General features: G+C 52.2%; 1 protein-coding gene across 1 annotated transcript in view; it reads right to left on the bottom strand.

The window, feature by feature from the left end:
- Positions 1–23,088, bottom strand: part of LOC147725812 (NACHT, LRR and PYD domains-containing protein 3-like) — a 280,887-nt gene that overhangs the window by 9,919 nt on the left and 247,880 nt on the right. Inside the window, exon 11 of the mRNA XM_086959989.1 lies at positions 7,827–7,994. Coding sequence (XP_086816115.1) covers positions 7,827–7,994 — 168 coding nt within the window. The remainder of the gene's footprint in view (positions 1–7,826; positions 7,995–23,088) is intronic.

Here is a 23,088-nt window from a genome sequence, read left to right as displayed (position 1 = left end):
GCAAAGTGAGAGCAGAGAGACAGTCAGTGTGAAGCGCCTCCCTGCGGGAGGGGGGTGAGGATGCAAAGTGAGAGCAGAGAGACAGTCAGTGTGAAGCGCCTCCCTAGGGAGGGGGTGAGGATGCAAAGTGAGAGCAGAGAGACAGTGTCAAGCGCCTCCCTAGGGAGGGGGGTGAGGATGCAAAGTGAGAGCAGAGAGACTGTGTCAAGCGCCTCCCTAGGGAGGGGGGTGAGGATGCAAAGTGAGAGCAGAGAGACAGTGTGAAGCGCCTCCCTAGGGAGGGGGGTGAGGATGCAAAGTGAGAGCAGAGAGACAGTCAGTGTGAAGCGCCTCCCTGCGGGAGGGGGGTGAGGATGCAAAGTGAGAGCAGAGAGACAGTCAGTGTGAAGCACCTCCCTGCGGGAGGGGGGGGGGGGGGATGCAAAGTGAGAGCAGAGAGACAGTGTGAAGCGCCTCCCTAGGGAGGGGGTGAGGATGCAAAGTGAGAGCAGAGAGACAGTCAGTGTGAAGCGCCTCCCTGCGGGAGGGGGGTGAGGATGCAAAGTGAGAGCAGAGAGACAGTGTCAAGCGCCTCCCTAGGGAGGGGGGTGAGGATGCAAAGTGAGAGCAGAGAGACAGTGTGAAGCGCCTCCCTAGGGAGGGGGGTGAGGATGCAAAGTGAGAGCAGAGAGACAGTCAGTGTGAAGCGCCTCCCTGCGGGAGGGGGGTGAGGATGCAATGTGAGAGCAGAGAGACAGTGTCAAGCGCCTCCCTAGGGAGGGGGGTGAGGATGCAAAGTGAGAGCAGAGAGACAGTGTGAAGCGCCTCCCTAGGGAGGGGGGTGAGGATGCAAAGTGAGAGCAGAGAGACAGTCAGTGTGAAGCGCCTCCATAGGGAGGGGGTTGAGGATGCAAAGTGAGAGCAGAGAGACAGTGTCAAGCGCCTCCCTAGGGAGGGGGGTGAGGATGCAAAGTGAGAGCAGAGAGACAGTGTGAAGCGCCTCCCTAGGGAGGGGGGTGAGGATGCAAAGTGAGAGCAGAGAGACAGTGTGAAGCGCCTCCCTAGGGAGGGGGGTGAGGATGCAAAGTGAGAGCAGAGAGACAGTGTGAAGCGCCTCCCTAGGGAGGGGGGTGAGGATGCAAAGTGAGAGCAGAGAGACAGTCAGTGTGAAGCGCCTCCCTAGGGAGGGGGGTGAGGATGCAAAGTGAGAGCAGAGAGACAGTGTGAAGCGCCTCCCTAGGGAGGGGGGTGAGGATGCAAAGTGAGAGCAGAGAGACAGTGTGAAGCGCCTCCCTAGGGAGGGGGGTGAGGATGCAAAGTGAGAGCAGAGAGACAGTGTGAAGCGCCTCCCTAGGGAGGGGGGTGAGGATGCAAAGTGAGAGCAGAGAGACAGTCAGTGTGAAGCACCTCCATAGGGAGGGGGGTGAGGACGCAAAGTGAGAGCAGAGAGACAGTCAGTGTGAAGCACCTCCATAGGGAGGGGGGTGAGGACGCAAAGTGAGAGCAGAGAGACAGTCGGTGTGAAGCGCCTCCCTGCGGGAGGGGGGGGGGAGAGGATGCAAAGTGAGAGCAGAGAGACAGTCAGTGTGAAGCGCCTCCCTGCGGGAGGGGGGGGGGAGGATGCAAAGTGAGAGCAGAGAGACAGTCAGTGTAAAACGCATCCTTTGCGGGGGAAGGATGCAAATTGAGAGCAGAGAGACAGTGTGAAGCGCCTCCCTAGGGAGGGGGTTGAGGGCGCAAAGTGAGAGCAGAGAGACAGTCAGTGTGAAGCGCCTCCCTGCGGGAGGGGGGGGGGAGGATGCAAAGTGAGGGCAGAGAGACAGTCAGTGTGAAGCACCCCCTGCGGGAGGTGGGGTGAGGATGCAAAGTGAGAGCAGAGAGACAGTCAGTGTGAAGCACCCCCTGCAGGAAGTGGGGTGAGGATGCAAAGTGAGAGCAGAGAGACAGTCTGGGTGAAGCACCCCCTGTGGGAGGTGGGGTGAGGATGCAAAGTGAGGGCAGAGAGACAGTCAGTGTGAAGCGCCTCCCTAGGGAGGGGGTTGAGGGCGCAAAGTGAGAGCAGAGAGACAGTCTGGGTGAAGCACCCCCTGTGGGAGGTGGGGTGAGGATGCAAAGTGAGGGCAGAGAGACAGTCATTGTGAAGCGCCTCCCTAGGGAGGGGGTTGAGGGCGCAAAGTGAGAGCAGAGAGACAGTCAGTGTGAAGCACCCCCTGCAGGAGGTGGGGTGAGGATGCAAAGTGAGGGCAGAGAGACAGTCATTGTGAATCGTATACTTCAGGGGTGAGTATGCAAAGTGAGAGCAGAGAGACAGTCAGTGTGAAGCGCCCTCAACGGGAGGGGGGTGAGGATGCAAAGTGAGAGCAGAGAGACGGTGTTGGACTTGGCCCTCTTGGCAGGGTCATCCCTAAACTTTTTGCCTTCCTCCAATACTCTCTCTGACCTGTTTTTGTTGGTTTAATGACTCTGGGCAATTTACCACTGATGACCAGTGCTGAAGTGCATATGCTCTCCCTACTGTAAAGTGTACCTGTAATTGATTTCCATGATTGGCTCATTGAATTTACTGTCAGTCCCCAGTAAAGTGCACCAGGAGTGCCAGGGCTTGTAAATACAAATACTGCTAGTGGGCCTGCAGCGCTGGTTGCGCCACCCACAGATGCAGCCTTTTAAAATGTGTCTAAGGTCTGCCACTGCAAAACCTGCGTGCAGTCTGGTACCGTCATGCTGACTGGGCAAGTGCACACACTTGCCAGCCTCAAAACCTTCCCTTTGCTTCATATTAGTCACCCCTATGGTAGGCCCAATGGCAGTGTGCATTGTAAGCATAAGGTAGGACAAGCCCTGATGTGTGTGCCATGTCCTAATAGTGAATTACAGCCATTTTTGTTTTTCTCTATTGTAAGACTAACTGTTCTCATAGGCCAGAATGGGCTGCTGGAATTATTACACTCTATAATCCCAGCAGGCTCAGGGAACATGGTAGAAAGTCACGTTTAGTATGCCTGAACTCAGAATAATAAAATACTTCTTTTAGTAAAGTTTATTTTAATATCCTGTGTTTGCAAATGCGACTTTTAGAAAGTTAGTATTTGCTTGCCTAACCATTTCAGCCCGCCTCTGCCAGGATGTGTATCTGCTGTCTGGGTGATGTGAGTGACAGGGCTGGGGGATTACAGGTGGTGAATAGAGGGATTACGCCAGGATGGGTGGAGAGAGTGCCCCTTGACTCTGAATAGGGCTGTGCTCTGCCACCTCAATGCTGGCTCCGCCCCCTGGGGAGCGACTGATGACTCTGCCCTGCGCCTGGCCCAGGAAGAGGGAAGACTGTCAACAGAGCGCTCCTGACTGTACTTGTCACCTCAATGCTGGCTCCACCTCCTGGAAAGCGTCTGATGTCCCTGCCCTGCGCTCTGAAAGAAGAAGCCAGAAACAGCAAAACAAAGTGCTCAGAGACTGAATTGGACTATGCAAAGGCCCCCCTGGCCTGAAAAGACAAAAGAAACAGTGTATAAAAGTAGGATCCCTAATCCTAACAAATCAGATCCTGTTTTCCCACAACGAACCTCTGCCCAACTAGAAGGAGAAGAAGAAGCTGAAGGACTGGCCTGCATTGATGCCTTGCTAAGGAAGGAGAGGAGAAGACCAAAGAGGACTTTGCTTTGCTGTGCTGAGAACTATCTCCAAGGGCTTGTCTGAGCTTTCCCGCTGAATTGAACCCCAGGACCAGTGGGTTCATTGTGCCTTGGCTCGTCTGCAACTTGAGCCGTGTGTTTCCTCCCACCGGAGCTGAGAACGTGCACCCTCGCCCCCTTCTAGGGCCGTGGTACTCGGGAGCTTGCCTGCCTTTCTGCCCACTGAGAGCCCCGCTCGTGTAGAGCCGCTTTCTCCTCGCTGGGCCAGGCCACCTGCTCCTCTGCCACCTCGCCCGCTGTTGGAGCGCGCAGGGTGCTCTCTCACCCCTCCCCCCGGAATCCCGGTCGGAGCGCATTCCTAAGCCTCGGACGGCCGCCTGTACGTGAATCGTACCCGGCCGCCCGTACATGAATCGTACCCGGCCGCCCCGCTTTGCCCTCTGACCTCTGGAAGGGGCCGCGCCACACCTCGAAGGACCCCCTCCCGTACGGATCATACTGGAGGCCCCGGTGCCGCACCTACCCTGTGGAAAACGCCTGCTCCAAGAAGACCCCAAGATACGCTCCGCCCACCGGTGCATACTCAGCGAGTATGACTTTTCTCCCCCTGACGTCGCCGTGTGGGCCGGAGCGCACAAGAAACTTCCCCACCTTTAAGCGCAGTACTCGTCACAGGCTCGGGGCCTGCAACGTTCTTATTTCCCCGTGGACACTGTGCGCCTGCGTTAGTTCCGGTACGCTCCTGCCTCCCATTGCTGTACGCCTGATAGCGCGAGGCGCGTACTGTAGCAGGAACCTTCTGTTCGATCCAGCGTATGGCCTGTACAAGAGTGGTATGACCTGTACACCTCAGGAGAACCGCCGGAGACGTACTCCGCACACCGCGAGGCGCGTGCAAATTGAAAGGGCCTCTCCGATCGATCCGCCCAGAGTACGCCAGAGTATTACGGAGCGCACAACCTCCGGGGACCTTAACAAAAGACCAGAATCTGCATTAGGTGGTGTGGGACAGTATTTTAAGTGACGAACTCTAACCATTAAGCATTTTTATGACCTTTAAAGAAACACTTGCCATTTTTAAATCTTGTGGCCCCAATTTTAAACGTTATAGAAGGTCTTGTGATAACTTTACTTACCTACATATATTTTTACATAAAGATTACATATTTTTTATACAATCTACAGCCTGGTGTCCATTTGTGGGGGATCATTGGATTTACTGTGTGTAATCATAAATGCTTAACTGACTAAACGCTCTTGGGATTAGCCTTGACTGCTCGCGCCACGCAACCTAGAGGGTGAGCAGGGGTTATTCTGAAAGGGTAGTTCCCTTGCCCTGACTAGAGGAGAGGGTCCCTGTTTGTCACAAGTGCATACCTGTGCCAACCTGAGACCCCCAATTCTCACAGATGGTCAGTGTGAAGCACCTCCCTGGTAAGGAGGGGTGAGGATGCAAAGTGAGAGCAGAGAGACAGTCAGTGTGAAGCGCCCTCGGCGGGAGGGGGGCGAGGATGCAAAGTGAGAGCAGAGAGACAGTCAGTGTGAAGCGCCTCCCTGCGGGAGGTGGGGTGAGGATGCAAAGTGAGAGCAGAGAGACAGTCAGTGTAAAGCGCCTCCCTACGGGAGGAGGGGTGAGGACGCAAAGTGAGAGCAGAGAGACAGTCAGTGTGAAGCGCCTCCCTGCGGGAGGGGGGTGAGGACACAAGGTGAGAGCAGAGAGAAAGTCAGTGTGAAGCGCCTCCCTGAGGAGGGGGGTGAGGACACAAATTGAGAGCAGAGAGACGGTCAGTGTGATGCGCCTCCCTGGGAAGGGGGTTGAGGACACAAGGTGAGAGCAAAGAGACAGTCAATGTAAAGCGCCTCCCGGCGGGAGGAGGGGTGAGGACACAAGGTGAGAGCAGAGAGACGTTCAGTGTGAAGCGCCTCCCCACGGGAGGAGGGGTGAGGATTCAAAGTGAGAGCAGAGAGACAGTAAGTGTGAAGCGCCCCCTGTGGGAGGGGGGGTGAGGATGCAAAGTGAGAGCCTCTCTTGATACAGGGTCTCTTCGGGACAGTGTTTCTGGGGACAGTACAGCACAGGGCGTCTATTTCTTCGGCGTACCCTGCAGTAGGAAGGAATGCCAGGTGAAGGATTGGGAACAATCACACAGGAACAGAGAATTGCGGAACTATATAGTTTGTTCCAATACAAATTGACTGGGTCGCATCAAGGGTTAATGGTAGAATCCCGATGTTGGTCTCTTCAGTTCCGGGACAAATTAAGCGTCACCATCTCGGTCCTCTCAGTGGAGCGGTACAACAAAAGAGAGAGCATGAAAAATATATGATCCACTGTGTACAGCTCGTCCTTTTGATATTTACCAATAACCTGTTTCCCCGTGTTTTCACAATATTTCACTTAGTGCTGATCAAGATAGGCTATGGTCACTCCCTGGGGCTCACAAGTCACCTTTTTGTGCAGCTAATGCAAACCTTCCAATTCTGTTGTGTTTAAAGAAATACATCTGTGGTAAAGACTGTGACTGCAGAATACATCCTACTTCGGCTGAAGTAAGACTATCTTGATTCATTGCTGTGCTGGGCACTTTGCAGTCTATCGCCAAAGCAGGCACCTTTGCACCATAGTGCAAGGGTGTCTGCCTGCAGGTAAAGATTGTTTATGTGCAGGAAGGACCCTTCTTTAAATGCTGTATTGTAACTGATATGTTTGCAACTTAAGGCAGTACACAAAGAAGTTGCAAAACTGTATTTTAATAAAATGATTATTTATGTGCCGAAAGGGACCTCTGACTGCACGTAAACAATCATTGACCTTTTGTGTTTTCATGCGTGCTGCACAATGTAGCACACATGAAAACAGCAAAACCAAATTAAACATTTCTCCTCGTTGCGCCAAGTGAAGATCAGGTTTTCCCTGGTCTTAATCCTGGCTCTGCCTCCTATTTAAGTTGCCCTTGTAAATAGGGGCAAGCGTCAGAATCAAGGGGTGTTGTTTTGGAACGCCCACCGCAACACCCACTGCCCACTCCTTTCTTGCTAAGCATAGCGTGAAAGGGTGCCTTATTTACAAGGCACAATAAGCCACTTTAAGTGGCTTAACGCTGCCTTGTAAATAAGGCAAAGCACATATGACCACAGGAAAGTCCTAAAACGTGACGTTGTGGTGGCGATAGGGGCTTGTACATATGACCCTAGGTGTCCCGAGAGCGAGCAGCACAAGCCTGACACTAGGTGTCCCGAGAGCGAGCAGCACAAGCCTGCAATATCACAGGATGCCACCAGGTGTCCCAAGGGTGAGGTATATTAGCCGATAGTACCACAGGCTAACGGCCTATGAAATAATTCTGTTTGTAGCCAGAGCGACTAACCTACACAACATGAGGAGAGAAGGGAAAGCTTGGAAGTGTGTAGAGAAGTAGGGTGAGGACGGCACATGACAGTAAGGGAGGAACAAGGCGTGCACTAAAGCAGGGGCGAGGCACCACCTGGCAGGAGAAGGATCATGGCATGTGAAGAAACAGGATGGGGAAGGGACATGGCATGAGGGGTGTATTGTGGAGATGATGGCGGACAAGGCACACAGCAGGTCGAAGTAGGTGGGTGACATGCAGAGATTATACACAGTAGGGTGGAGAAGGCACGTGGCATGCAGAGAGGTAGGGTGGGGAAGGTGCGTGGCATGCAGAGAGGCTGGGTGGCATGCAAGGAGGCAGGGTGGAGATGGTACACAGTAGGGTGGAGAAGGCACGTGGCATGCAGAGAGGCAGGGCAGAGAGGCTGCGTGGCATGCAGAGAGGCAGGGTGGAGAAGGCATGGGATATGTAGCATGGGATAAGTAGAGAAGCTGCATTGCATGCAAGGTGGAGAAGATGCGTGGCATGCAGAGAGGCATGGTGGATAAGATGCGTGGCATGCAGAGAGGCATGGTGGAGAAGATGCGTGGCATGCAGAGAGGCATGGTGGAGAAGATGCGTGGCATGCAAAGAGGCAGGGTAGAGATGGTACACAATAGGGTGGAGAAGGCACATGACCTATAGAGAGGCAGGGTGGAGAAGGTGCATGGCATGCAGAGAGGCAGGGTGGAGAAGGTGCAAGGCATGCAGAGAGGCAGGGTGGAGAAGGTACACAGTAGGGTGGGAAAGGCACATGGCATGAAGAGAGGTATGCGGAGATGCAGGGTGGAGAAGGAATGTGGCTGGAAAGGTTAGGACTCACAATATGTCTCTGAGGCGGGTGCATCTTCGGATCATGTTGCTGAGATGTGGCACAGAGAGGTCGCTGAAGGCGTTCCCGCACAGGTCCAGCCGCCGCAGAGATAGATTGGTCCTGAGCGTTGAGCAGAACTCTTGGGCACCACTGTCGGTCAGGTTGTTGTCTCTCAGTCTGAAAGGAAAGAGCCCACCAATTTAAAAAGTGCCTATACAATACAAATGCATTACAAAGCGCACAGCTGCTTCCGAAGACTCTATAGCAGTTTTTTGGTGCAGTAAAGGATTGAACCGCAACCGAAGCTGGGTGCTGAATTATCAAACAGGTCTGTTTTCAGGAGTTTACGGAAGACTGATTCAGAGAGCGCGGAGTGGAGCTCTGAAGGCAAAGAGTTCCCAAGTTTGGCGGTTAAGTAAGAAAAGGAGCGACCACTATTCTTGCCGTACGGATCCTCGAGACAAGTAGAGGTGTTCAGGTCTTGCCTGGCAATGCAGCGCAAAGTGCTGCTCGCTGGGCGAGAGATTTTGTAGGAGAGTAGATTTGAGATGGAGACTTGAAGTCCTGCCCCTTATTTTCATTGGCTGGCGACACTGTTTATGCTAAACGTTGGCCTGCCATTTGAAATGAGGGCTTTTTTGGTGACGCCCTTTCGCATCTGATCCGGACTGGGTTGCCTGCTTTGCTGCTGTTGCAAAGCCCTTTCTTATCTTTATGGGGCCATGTGTTTCTAATTAGCGTGGCTCCATGCTAAGTAGAAACACATGGCCCCATACAGCTAAGAGATTGATGCTTGTTCTTTCTCCCTGTTGGCTACAGCTGACCTGCTCCATGATGAAGTCTCTTCTCTGAGGAGCTAAAAAAGTGTCATTTAGAAAACAAACCAGCCCTGTGTGCGTTTTAGCAGTGAAGTTAGCTCGATTGACTGGGTTAGTCTTGTCTTTGCATGCGACTCACTCAGACTGGAAGAAAGGCAAACTCCACGCTGGCCCTTCCATTAATTAGGATCACACTTTCAAGGGTGGCTGGGTGCACTCGAAACCACCGTCATGATAAACAACGCGATGTTATTGTTTGGTCGGTCTCCTTCACGCTCCAGATACTGGATAAGTGCTTGCGCTTAGTACACTTCCACGCACACAGGGATGCTGCGGCTTCTCACTCGCTGCAAATAGTTCTGCAAGAGTAAATACCGCATTTTTTATAAATCAGCAAATCAAAACAACTAGAGCAGTGCTAAGCGTGCACGATGGCATCTGGTCAAGGGCGTAAAACTGCCAGTAAAATTGCGGTGCAGGGATCCCCCATCCTTCAGGGGGGCCCTATGCAGCCTACTGATATTTGAGACACGTAAACCTGAGAGGGCCCAAGCCAAGTTTTGGGGACATCATTTTGTGTTACGCCACTCCCTTTGTTGCGTAGGTCACGTACACACATAAACTCGTTTACAAAAAACATGCATGCGCAGAACCAAGAGACTTACACACTCACCCATTGATTAACACTTTACACAGACATATTTTCTTAAATAAGGAATGCAACAATTGTCGTAATAAGTAGTTGATGAGAAAACAATTGAATACATGTTTTTAAGAAATTCCTCCTCCATTGCCCACCTTGATGCCTCAAAGGCACGCTCCCACGTGCCTGACTTACATGCACGCAGACACGTACACAGTCCTACCAGAGCTCTAGAAGAGTCATCCTTTGGTCGCACATGTGCACAGCGCTCAGGTTCTTTTGGTTAGCGTCAGTAAACATGGGCCTGTCTGCAATGACATGTTTTTATGGTGGCTGGAATCTATTCTCGTCCTCTTCCCTTCTTCTTTCCTAATTGTTTTGGCATCGCGCCTTTCTGCTTTCTCACAATCCTGAATGGAATTTATTGACTTCAGAAAGTTTCTTATTAAACACCAAGGTTCTGCTTTTATGAATTGGTTGGATTATTTTGCTTTTGTGACATTCAACACCAAGGGAAACAGTTTCCTCTGCCATTCGCAGTCTAATTGGCCTGGAAGTCTGTTGCAGTTTGGGGGTAACTCTGGTGCAGGGCCATCTGTTTTTAGGTACTGCCTTCGCTTTGCGAGGCATGCAGTTTACACTATAGTGTGGAAGCTTTGTGGAAGCTCCACCCACTCTCAGGCCCATGTTCTTAATTGGATTAGTTTCTAAATGCTGCCTTCCGATTGGTTTTAAGCTTGTTAGTCCCTCCCCATAACAGCCACGTCAATCATTTATGTCCTTCCACGGCTATTGGCCCCTTCACAGCACAGTCTACCTTCTTCCCATGGCCCCACCTCCTGCAGTCTCATGCCTTCTCCCCGCCCCCCTTTGCCTGCCAGCCCCGTGAATGCCCACCCTTCCGGAATGAGGGAGGTGCGTGGCAGGGGCTCCCCAGAAATAAATGTGCTACCGCCAATGCTTTATCAGCGAAGGGTATAAAACGCCTCGCGGCAGACATGAGGGGGCTGTGCACGTTTCCATAGGTCAGTGTGCTCCCCAGCCAAGCATGGCTGCAACCGAGAAAACCCAATGCTGATGGATGGTGGAATGAATCATAGCCGCAGGGAAGTTCTCTGCATAACATTACTTTCTGTTGTTTTGGGGTTCACCATACCTCTCAGATTGACAAACCAACGCACATCGGTTTTCACACTGTTCTAGAAGGGACAGCTCTCTGATACCCTCTTTGGGTGAAGTGTGCGCTTGTTGGAAGGCGGTGGCCCCAGGGGTCAAGATGATTCTCCCAACCACCCGGGACCTCCTCTCCCACAATTACTGCCGAGTCTTAAGGAGGGGGGAGTCCCCACCGGGGAGGACTGATCGTACACACTGTCGACACACCACACTTATGAGCAGACACCACACCGTGATTCTTTATCAAGAAAGACTTTATCGAGATTAAATAAAGAGCAATACACAGCGATCGAGGGATCGCGAAAGTCTCGTAACTGGGGGACGGGGGAGCGGGACAGTCTTAGAGGGCCCGAGGGCACGCCACGTACCCGGCGCACAGTTCTCAATCCTCGAACTGGGGGGTACGGGGTTGGCAATGGGACTTGCTGTCCTACTCACTTCGGGTTCAAGCTGTTCGTGAAGGTAGCGTCGATGGTCCAGCCGGACCAGAGAGTTTGTCAAGCCACGACGACGTCAGCAGGGCTTGGGTAGGAGTACTCCGTCGTACTCGGAAGTGGATGGGGCCGCGACGGCGTCAGCAGGGCTCCGATGTTCAGGTCTTGTGCTTCAAGAGGGAGCTGCGACAGCGTCAGCAGGGCCCCGATGGTTCAGTTCCGTAGGTTCTAGGATGAGCCGCGACGTCGTCAGCAGGGCTCGGTGGATCAGAGTCGGTTCTCCTCGAAGTCAGCCGCGATCAGATCAGAAGGGCTTTCTTGTCCAAGATACAACTGCCGACTAGGTGGAAGGCAGGCTGTCTTATAGTCGTCAAGCTCTTTGATGTCCGGACTCTCATTGGCAGGAGGCCGGAGGTCCGAGGGCCAGGTGCCTGATTGTCTGGGCGGGTAGTTCTTTGATGCTTTGGACCATGCGCCCATGGAATCCCATGTGAGTAAAGACAGTTCCCAACAGGTATTATGCGAAGACAGTTTTGGAGATGTATGCAATATGCATTACAAAGAAAGGAAAAACAAGGAGTCAAATGCTTTTCAGAAAGGGTAATCTTATTTTCAAAAGCAAAAGGAAAAAACTTTCAAGGGTCAATACAGTTAAAGCAGCACTGTACAGAGTGGATCTTGTGACAACCCGGTGACACTTGGTGCAAGTGCTATATACAATCAGTGACAAGTGGGTGTGCAAGTGTTAAAAACAACAGCAAAGGCGACGCATTAATCAGGGTATAAACATCAAATAATGGCCCCAACCGAGACAAGTAGCAATCACTTGAAACACAATTATTTGTATGGGAGCACAAGACGTGAAATGCGTCGTAAATTCCAGCTGTCTAGTCGACGGCGTTTCGATCCCCATTAGTCGGGATCGTCATCAGGACGGGGTTGTCGATGGGAACAGTGACTTATGCTCAGGCAGGAAGGCGTAGTTGAAATCCTGTTTTAGAGACTCGATGGTCCAAGGTTACTGAATGTTTCTTCCGTCTGGGCGGTGAGTAATACTGGCGAGGCCTGACTGAATCAGGGCTGTAGGCCGTAACCGGGGCTCTGCTGTCAAACGGGTTGCAGGCAATAAATGCGCTGCATACATCTCCAAAACTGTCTTCGCATAATACCTGTTGGGAACTGTCTTTACTCACATGATACACCCATCCCAACGAGGTTTATGGGTCTTCTCCTGTTGTTCTCACACACATGGAATCCCAGACACTCATCAGGACCTGGAGCCAGCTCACTAGGAGGCCCAAGGTGCTATCGAAACCAGCCCCCAGGGATAGTTCAGATGTGTGAGGGAAACCAGTTCCTCGGAAGGGGGCCAGAGGTGTGATGGAAGTCTTGGTTTCGGGTACTTGATGAGTCGTTCACCCCCCGGGTGGATCTGGGCGCGTCGGACGCGCAGGCTCAGCAGCCATCAGGAGCGGCCAGGGCTGCCGAAAGGAAAGAAGGCGGCCGGCCGGGGTGGCCAAACATAGAGTCTGATGGTCACGTGCACGGGTGCAGGCACGCGGTCTGGGGATCGTCTCAGGTCCAGTGTAGGAGGATTATGTACAGTCATGAGTGGACGGGAACCAGTTCCACCTGTAGATCCGGGGCTGCGGAGATCAGCGAGGACCACGCCACGAGGCCGGGTCCAACATGCGTCCCCTCCAGCTGAAAGACGAGGGGAACTACCCATCCTCTTGGGGGTTCTCCTCGCTGAGGCGGAAGAAGCGGGACAGGCCGTCGGCATTGGCGTGGTCGGCACCAGGCCTGTGTTCCACGGAAAAATCCATCCCTTGGAGGGAGATGGACCAGCGTAGCAGTTTAGGGTTCTCTCCTCTCATTTGCATGAGCCACCAGAGAGGACGGTGGTCGGTCTGGACCCGGAAGTGGGTCCCGAACAGGTAGGGCCTCAGTTTCTTCAAGGCCCAGACTACTGCGAAGGCCTCTCGCTCGATGGTGCTCCATCTCTGCTCCCGGGGCAGTAGTCTCCGGCTGATGAAGGCCACCGGATGATCAACCCCCTTGTCGTCCACTTGGGAGAGTACGGCCCCGATGCCATGCTCGGAGGCGTCGGTCTGAACCACAAACTCTCGGGAGTAGTCAGGGGCCTGTAGGACTGGAGCGGTGCACATGGCTTGTTTTAATTTTTCGAAGGCCTTCTGACAGGCAGGAGTCCAAATAACCTTCTTGGGGTTGGCCTTGGCTGTCAACTCTGTGAGGGGGCCTACAATACTCCCGTACCCCTTGATGAATCTACGGTAGTACCCTGTGAGTCCTAGGAAGGCCCGCACCTCGGTCTGGGTCGTGGGGTTCTCCCAGGCATTGATGGCGTCTATCTTGGGTTGGAGGGGGGCCACGAGGCCGCTGCCGACCTGGTGCCCTAGGTATACCACTGAGCTTTGTCCTATTTGGCATTTACTAGCTTTAATGGTGAGCCCGGCTCGACGCAGGGCGTCCAACACCTCCCAGAGGTGGTGTAGGTGCTCGGGCCAGTGAGTACTGAACACCGCAATGTCGTCTAGGTAGGCTGCACTGAAACCTTCCAGCCCAGCCAGGACTTGATTGACCAGTCGCTGGAAAGTGGCGGGGGCGTTTTTCATGCCGAAAGGTATGACTCGGAAGTGGAAGTGGCCATCCGGAGTGGAGAAAGCAGACCTTTCTTGGGCCCTCTCCGTCAGGCCGATCTGCCAGTAGCCACTGGTGAGATCGAAGGTACTGAGGTACTGAGCCGACCCTAGGCGGTCAATGAGTTCGTCGGCTCGGGGGATGGGGTGTGCGTCGGTTCGGGTGACTGCGTTGAGTCCGCGGTAGTCTACGCAGAACCTCAGCTCAGGAACGGTGCCGGGGGCTGCGGCCTTCGGAACCAGGACCACGGGGCTAGCCCATGGGCTGTCGGAGGCTTCCACCACTCCTAGGTCCAACATTTTGCCGACCTCCGCCTTGATGCAGGCTCGGACTCGGTCCGGGACCCGGTAGGCTCTGTGCCGTACCGGAGGGCTGTCCCCGGTGTCCACGTCTTGGACGCACCAGCTGGTGACGCCGGGAGTGAGGGAGAAGAGGTCTGAGAATTGTCCCAGCAAGTGGCGACATTCTTCCCGCTGCAAGGGGGTGAGGGAGGAGGAGAGACTCACTCCTTCTACGGAGCCATCTTGATCCTTTGCCCACAGGAGGTCGGGTAGAGGGTCCGTTTCCTCTTCCTCTCCGTCGTCGGTGGCAAGGAGTAATCCCAACTCAGACCGCACGAAATGGGGTTTGAGCCGGTTTACGTGTAACACTTTCAGGGCGTTCCTGGCTGATTTCGTATCAACGAGGTAGGTGACCTGGCTCTTGCGCTCTATCACCTTAAAGGGTCCAGTCCACTTGTCCTGCAAGGCACAAGGTTCCACTGGGGACATGACCCAAACCTGTTGGCCTGGTTGAAACTCGACCAGAGTGGCATTCTGGTCGTACCAGCGTTTCATCTCCTCCTGGCTGGCCTCCAGGTTGGCCTAGGCCAGCTTGCGAAACTTCCGCGTTTGGTTCCGGAGGGCCAGGACGTAGGAGAATACGTCGGGGGTGTGCTCGGTGGGGCTTCCTCCCAGCCTTCCTTGACCAGGCTGAGGGGTCCCCGGACGGGGTGCCCATAGAGTAGCTCGAAAGGGCTAAACCCCAAGGATTTCTGGGATACTTCCCAGTAGGCGAACAGGAGGCAGGGTAGTAGGACGTCCCACTTGCGTCGCAAGGGCTCCTCAAGACCCATGATCATCCCTTTCAGGGTGCGGTTGAACCGCTCAACCAGGCCGTTGCCCTGGGGATGGTAGGGGGTGGTGAACCTGTAGGACACCCCACACTGTTGCCAGAGGGACTTCATGTACCGGGATATGAAGTTTGTCACTCGATCGCTTACCACTTCTCGGGGGAATCCCACCCAGGAGAAGATCCCCATGAGGGCCCGGCCCACGACTGGGGCCGTCACGGTCCGGAGGGGGATGGCTTCGGGGTATCGGGTGGCGTGATCGACCAGAACCAGGATGAACCGGTGGCCTAAGGAGGTCCGGGGGTCCAGAGGTCCGACAATGTCGATTCCCACCCTCTCAAAGGGGGTACTGACAACTGGAAAGGGCTGGAGGGGAGCCTTGCGCTTGCCTCCGCTTTTGCCGCTAGCCTGACACGTGGGGCAGGACTTGCAGTGGCGTTCCACATCGGCCCGCATGTGGGGCCAGTAGAAGTGGGTCACTAGTCGCTGGAAAGTCTTATCTTGGCCCAGATGTCCCGCCAGGGGCACATCGTGAGCCAGGTTAAGGAGGAGTCCACGGAAACGTAGGGGTACCACCAGCACGCGGGCTGACCCTAGTTCCGCGGTCTTCTGTTCACTGTACAGTAGGCCGTTTTCCCAGTAAAGGTAATGGGAGCCGTACTGGTCTCCGGCGGCCTGGGCTGCGGCCTGGTGGCGGAGCCCCTCTAGGGCAGGGCAGGAGGTCTGCTCTTGGCAGAACTCTTCTCGGGACGTCCTCCCTCTTGGCGCCACTGGGCCAACTCGGGGAGATCTGCTAGGGTCGGGACTGGTTCGACGGCTGGTCCGAGGGGACCTTCGTCGGATGCATTCTCTTCGAGGGAGGGCTGGTCGAGGACCGTAGGGTGCTCGCCGTCCTCGGGTACATCAGGGGCTGGACTGGGGAACTCAGGTTCTTCGTTCTCGGGGTTGGGCATTCTGGCGGTCATGGCCCGGGTGCTCACACAGGCCCAATGGGGCAGTCCTAACATGGCTAAATGGGTCCTTCTCTCCACCTCTTTCCACGGGGAACTCTCTAGGTCATTCCCCAGGAGGCAGTCTACAGGCATGTCCGTGCGAACTGCGACCCGCAGGTCGCCCGAGACTCCCTCCCACTCAAACGGGACCTGTGCTATCCTGCAGGAGCGGACAGAGTTGTCGGCTGCGATCACCCGACAGGAGGTGTGGGGGATGATCATGGACTCGGGGACTAGCGTGTACCTAACAGATGTGATGCTGGCTCCTGTGTCCCGAAGGGCTCCTATGCTGCGCCCGTTAACCTTCACTGTCTGGCGGTACTTTTCTGTGTTGTCGGGCAGGTAATCTCCTGGGATCATCTCGCTATTCCCCAGGGAGGCTAAGACCATGGCTGCGGGTTCCCACTCCCCCTGTTCTTCTACCTCTTCCTCTTCTAAGGCTACTGAGGATATCTGTCTAGTGGAGGGCCCAGTGGGAGTGGATTTCGGGGTCAGGGGACTTCGGGGGTCACCGGCATAGTGCCCGGGTTGCTGACACTTAAAGCACGTGGAGCTGGGGCGGAGCCCCGGGGGTCCTGTACTCGGGGCGGCTCTCTCCAGGCCTGATTGTCTGGGCGGGTAGTTCTTTGATGCTTTGGACCATGCGCCCATGGAATCCCAGACGCTCATCAGGACCTGGAGCCAGCTCACTAGGAGGCCCAAGGTGCTATCGAAACCAGCCCCCAGGGATAGTTCAGATGTGTGAGGGAAACCAGTTCCTCGGAAGGGGGCCGGAGGTGTGATGGAAGTCTTGGTTTCGGGTACTTGATGAGTCGTTCACCCCTTGGGTGGATCTGGGCGCGTCGGACGCGCAGGCTCAGCAGCCATCAGGAGCGGCCAGGGCTGCCGAAAGGAAAGAAGGCGGCCGGCTGGCCGGGGTGGCCAAACATGGAGTCTGATGGTCACGTGCACGGGTGCAGGCACGCGGTCTGGGGATCGTCTCAGGTCCAGTTTAGGAGGATTATGTACAGTCATGAGTGGACGGGAACCAGTTCCACCCGTAGATCCGGGGCTGCGGAGATCAGCGAGGACCACGCCACGAGGCCGGGTCCAACAGCGCTATATAAATCCTTATATATAAAAGACCAGCCCATCCCCAGGCGCGGTGGTCATTTTATGGAAAAAGCAGTAACACAAAACATTTCCCTCAAACTAACAAGACCTACCTAAAACTCTGCCTAATGGGAGGGACTCACCTGTTCACTATCCAATCAACGGAGAGAACATCCTACTCCCTGTGTCCTCCTGACATCTGTCCACTGACAGGATCTGAGTGACGTTTTGTTCCCAGTGCAGTAACAGTGGTGTGGGTGCCCCCCCTGTACCCGCAGTTTCACTCCGACTTCCACCTTCTTGAGGTTTGTGCAATGTTTGCAAAAGCCATTAGCTTGACCCTGATTTCTCCTATAATGAACACCTTTTACAATGGCTTCAAACCTACTTATCATTATAAGTGACTACAACAGATGTCTGCGCCCTCCGATAAATGATGGATTGAACTCGGAGTCATATGCACTCGCTGTAATCAGGAGTTAGGTTGTGCGTTGTGCCTGGTTATCCTGCCTCTGTATGTTTCTGCCTCTCCTCCATCCTTCCAACCCCTCTCCACCCTTTCCCTCAAGGAGGGTGAGTGTGCCTCAACACCAGTGTGCTGTGAAAGAGAGCTGTAAGGCTCAGACCAGGGTACCTCAGGTTGCACAAGAGCACACAGGCCATCTGCAGCTGCCACACCCGGGCGTCTGTATTGAAATTGGCAGCAAACCCAACAGGAGGCACAGCACTGAAGGTGGCGCTCAGTCAGACTGACACCTGCCCCGCTCCACGGGAGTGAGCGGGAGGTCATAGTCGTTGGAAAAATAATTTATCGGGCACGATGACGTTGAGACGTCGAAGAGGAATGATATAAAGCATGCCAGAAGTGGTACACAACATAAACCGGGTGCAGTGTTTGATTTGGTCGAGCATTCGGGACCTCTTGTATATACTTTAGTATATTCTAATATGTGTATGTACTTTCTGGGCTCTGGAGATCAGCCCTAGGACCTGTCTGCTTCCGCTTAGGGACTTTTTTATGTTCAACTCCCTCTATTTAACTGTCTTGATAGAAAACGACCAGCAGAGGTCAGTAAAATACCAGATTCCAGTCCATCAAAAGTGTCTTCCACAAGCACCCGTAGACAATATTATTTTTTTCAAATCTTGTATTTTCAGTGATATGACCATCGAAGGCCCTGGTTTTATTTTAAAAACAGAGCTTTGGACCATACAATTTCCAGCTGAAAGGCAATATTTCTCTCCATGTGTTCCCATACCTGGCGTGTCACGCAGGTTGAGGCCCACTTTCCCTCCATGTTGTAGAACAGCAGATGTTTCAGCACCCAGGCTAATGTGCTGCATAGCTAAATACATATAAGGTCCCAGAGGCCAGACCGATTGCATTGCAAATGCTTGTTTTTTCATGTAGGCCCTTCAAACGAGGTGGGTGTTTACTGTGCTGGCGGGAAAATTGATCTACAGCATGTATGATATGACTCCGATGGCTACTTTTTTCCTTTGCAAATATCTGGGACAAACATATAGGTGGCTGCGGTATGCTTGCAGTGTGAAGAATAACATGAAAGCACATTCGCTGATTCGACTATTTTACTAGTGGTGTCTTTTAAGTGACAACCCTTCCAGCTGCACCATGCATGCTATTGTTATCATTTGCTGCACTTGAACTAGAAATATAGAAACGCAAGTACTCTCTGTCGTAGAATACCTATTTAATATTCAAAGTGCTGATACTCCCCGGTTAAAAGTGCTGCACACTTCCTGAGAGATGCAGGTACTCAGCCTTTTGACTTAAAGAAGGACAGATACCTAGTGCCCACCAAAGGAGCCAAGAATACATCGCCACCGAGCAGAACACTCACATTGCAGACAGCTTGAATGTTGCAATCCTACTCTTATTACAACAACTTCAACAAGCATTGACAATGCAACAGGTCTCACCTTTGATCAAGTTAAAGCCATTTGCTTTGCTAATGGTATTGTATAGCAACGCAAATGGCTTCAACTTTTAGTCAAAGGCGAGACCGATTGCATTTGTAATGCTTGTTGTCCATTGGAGCGAAGTGCTCCCTCCTGATGGTAGGGAAGCGATCTTTTGCTCAGATAGCCAGGGACGTTGTGCTCACATGCTCTGTAGGCCAAGGTTAGGGCTTTAAATTCAATGCAGCTAATAATGGGCGGCAAATGACGACTGCACAAGGAAGCCGCGACAGAGACACGAGTGTGGGTATCTTCAGAATCAGCCAGGTTACAGCGTTCCGAGTAATCTGCTGGCGGTGAAGCAGATAGGGCGGTAATCCTGAGTACAGGGGGCCTCATTTACAAGAAGTGTCACATTACTGCGTGAGAGCGGCGATGCGCCACTTCTTAGTGCGCCCTCCTTGCGACACCAATGATGCATCCTATTTACAGTATTTGCTCAACACTGGGTGTATAGGAGATGGTAGCGCTCATATAGAAATTACAATCCTAAGAAATTTCACAATATACTTCTCTTGGGTGCTAACCAGCCAAATGAGGAAAGAGAACACCCTACTTCCCTACAACCAACCTCGCGGTTGAATACTGTATCAAAATAATGCTCGTAGCACACCACTTATGACATTCAATTACTATTCATATAGAAAAAACAATAATCCATTGGGCTCTTGATGGTCTTTGTTTTCAGTTTATTCTCCAAATTCCCATCCCTCATGCCAACGCGTTTCGCCGTAGGCCATAGGTGCCCACTGGCTTCCTCAGGGCTTAGTGTAGTTGCTGTGATGCTCGTCTCAGCAGATATGCTCCACCACCATTCTACTGCTTCATGCCTCGCATGAAGTGGAAATATATTCGTCCAAATCTCAAAATTCTAAAATCTAGGCGTGGTGTGTGAGCCACCGTATTTCCTCTTCTTAACTTTGTCTAAGTATTTTATACCCAAAGTTCCCCATGTAATCCGGGTTCCGGTATTAAAACGCCCACACCGCCGCCTGCAATCCCACCGATCCTTCTCTGCCTTCAATCTTCCTTCAGTTCATTCCGCACCCGAGTACAGGCGAGCGATATTTACAGTATGATGCATCATGTTGCAAGGAATGACTGATACGGCAGTATATCTGATGTATCTGTCAGCACAAAAAGTGGCGCATTGCTGGAGTTCTATCGGAGCCTGACGCAACTCCAGCAATGTTCCTTTCACATGGGGCAAGCCCCATGTGAAAGGGCCTGCGTTACCCTAATGACTGCCGTGAGGCAGGGGTAAGGTTTTGACGCATTTGTGTCCTAGAAGTGGCGCAGTGAAATCTCATAGATTATGCTGCACCACTCTTACGACCCTTTCCTCCGGGCCCGCCCCCCTGCATACAATATACCTGCCGCAGGTATAATATAGCACAGGGGTTTACCAAGTGAGTGTACCTAGATGTGTCACAAATGAGCCCCAGGGTATTCGCGAAGTCTAGTTTTGATGTCACCAGAGCGTGAGTGACGGAGCTGCGGCGCTCCTTCGGGATCAAGTGGATCATCTTCCAGACCCATTTCAGCCTGAGGAAAGAGCTGGCAGACACAGCTCTAACCCGGGGCACGAAGGATAGACTGGAGTCAAATTTGACCCCCAAGGTATCTTACCAGCAATGCAAGGGACGCAGGGAGCCCAGCTCAGAAGGCCAGCAGTTGTAGGCGTCTGGATGATAGCTAGGCAAGGACACCCATGCCTGCCGAGCCCTGATCGAGATTGACCATTATAAGTTCGACCTCCGAGCGTGCAGATTCCATTCTATAGCCTGCACGCAATCCCGACTGAGTAGCATGGAGCAAGTTGTTATTTTCCAAAAAGGAGGAGTTTTGTTAGTTGACCCACTCCTCTAACATTATGACAACAGCCGGAAGCAGGGAGATCGCCCAAAGCTTGCTACGCCCCCTGGGATCCGCATCAGCTTTCTTCAGTAGAGGTAGAAGCACGGCCTGCGTCCAGGTCTGCGGCACTATCGCTGCCTTCAGCGAAGCCTTCATCAGCTTATGAAAGATGGGGTTGATTATCGAGCAGCCGTTTTGAGGATACCCAGGGGCATGGGTCCAATGGGGACCCAGACTTGCCGCTGGCCAATAGGGTGGACAAGCCCATAAGTGTACGGGAACGTAGGGTGCCTAGTAAAGGTGAGGTTCGAACACACTGTTGGGTTGTCGATAGACTAGTAGCCTCGCGACCGTGAAGGAGGGGTTAAGAGTGGCTACAAAAGACAAGCCCTCAATGTGCCCCAACTTAAGAGGTTGATGTATAGACCATTTCATTTCAAAAAGATTTTATTTCGGTTCACAAACCTCAAAAGTACAATCACAAAACATAACAAATACAAAGAAAAATGTCTAAAAATAGAAATAAAAAAAAGATACGTGTCAAGTTGATTTTACATGCGAAAGTGCTAAAAACAGGGGTTGATTCATGGCTGTGTACAGTACTCCATACTCGGAAAGTGCAAAATGCTGAATAAATAAATAAATTACCTAAAAACATTTGTCTTGCCGAATTAATATAAAAAGATGGCCTATACTTTATCATTCTTCAAACATGATACCTGGGAATCAAGATTTGCTATGCCGTGTTCTAAGGCCAACAACAGTCCTAGATTATTATAATAACAACAGGTCCTAATTTAAAGCCTACAGGCTAGGATATTCAATAGTTCACATCCGACATGGATAGAGATCCTATCACTCCTCACTCACACTTTTCAGATATGTCCGGCACGTGCACCACATAGAAAATAGGAACCCGGCCACTGAGTACACTATTGGGATACTAGTGTCATACTTCAGTATCCTGAGAGCCTCAGAACAGCATCTAGTTCCCCGGTTCCGACAAATCTGGACCAGCCACCGCTTCCTCCCCTTTTGATGGGCGGTACAGATACATAAAGCATGCGGAATAGTCTCTTCAGTACAATTACAAGCAGGGCAATTTGAACTTTGTGCATCCCCCCATTTATGAGCAAAACATCGAAGAGGAAGTGTCCCATGTCTAAACTGGAGGTATACCTTTTTGGCCGCTGCAGGTTTAATTTCATCTAATACCGGCTCAAAGCTAAACCTATCTTTGATTTCTAAGAAAACTGTAGTTAATCTGCCTGTTGGGGGGCAGCTATGAAGTTGAGATAGTTTATACTCCCCGTAGTATGCCTTCAGTAGTTTCTTGGGGCGGATGACACAAGCGGTTTCTGGGTTTCCCAGAGATCCTTCAACCCAAGCCGAACCAGCTATTGTTTAATATGGCCAAGCCTCGGGAGTCTACCAGCCCCTCGCAGATTCAGTATTTCCATTAGTTCCTCTCTGTATGATAGGAGTTCAGGGGTCACCCAGAGGCAGCGCCAATAGAGTAGAGGTTTCAGATTTGTTATATCCCCAATTGCCCAAAGTCCCAGATCTAAGCGTAGAGGGATAAGCGGAGTGCTCTGTGGGAGTTTTACTAACTGTCTGAGGAAGCTATTCTCTACCTGGGTAAGATTCTCTTGGCTTACATGCCCCAGAGTTCTGCGCCATATAATGCCCATCCCCGTGCCTGTACTTTATATATTTCAATGGCTGGGCTCAGTAATTTCTGGCTAGATTTACAAAAGACATTCATGATGCCTCCCGTAGATTGCGTTAGTTCGAGAAATGATTTTTTAACTTGGGCCCCCCACTCCATTTTTTCTGATACTGTTATCCCTAAATAATCGAATGAGATAACTTTTTCGAGGGGTTTACCAGGTAATGTAGGGTTAGGTCTTTTACTTTTCGGGCAATTAACGCCATAAATTTGGTTTTCTGTAGATTGATTTCCAACCCCCTTTGTCTACAGAAAAATTCAAATTCATCTACGACCCTCTGGATCCCCATAGGGGATTTTGAGACCAACAAGTTATCGTCCGGGAACATCATTGCGGATATCGGACGGGAGGCTAGTTTAGGGGCATCAAGATATTTTACTGTTGCTAACTATTCTATTAGGCCATTGATATAAAGACTAAACAAGGTGGGGGCAAGTACGCAACCTTGGCGTACTCCACGCTTGATTAGAATTGGTGCGGTAAGATTTCCATCCTTACCGTACCTAATTTGTGCAAAATTGTCCTTGTGTAGCAGCTTGATAAGATGGATTAGGTATGTGGGGGCCCCCATATCGTAGAGTACTAACCAGAGTTTATCCCTAAGGACCAAATCAAAGGCTGACCGTAAGTCAATGAATATCAAATAGAGGCTGCCACCCTCCAGAGTCACGGTCTTCCAGTATACCATCTGGAGCCTAAGAATTTGATTGATAGTGGACATTTTTCCCCTAAACCCAGCCTGGAGGGAGATAAGTATATTCTGTTCCTCCATCCAGG

Source organism: Lissotriton vulgaris, chromosome 3_1 (genome assembly GCF_964263255.1).
Source record: "Lissotriton vulgaris chromosome 3_1, aLisVul1.2, whole genome shotgun sequence".
NCBI classification, from domain to species: Eukaryota; Metazoa; Chordata; class Amphibia; order Caudata; family Salamandridae; genus Lissotriton; species Lissotriton vulgaris.
Note: the sequence above shows the minus strand (reverse complement) of the source record. Positions and strands in the feature narration are given on the sequence as shown.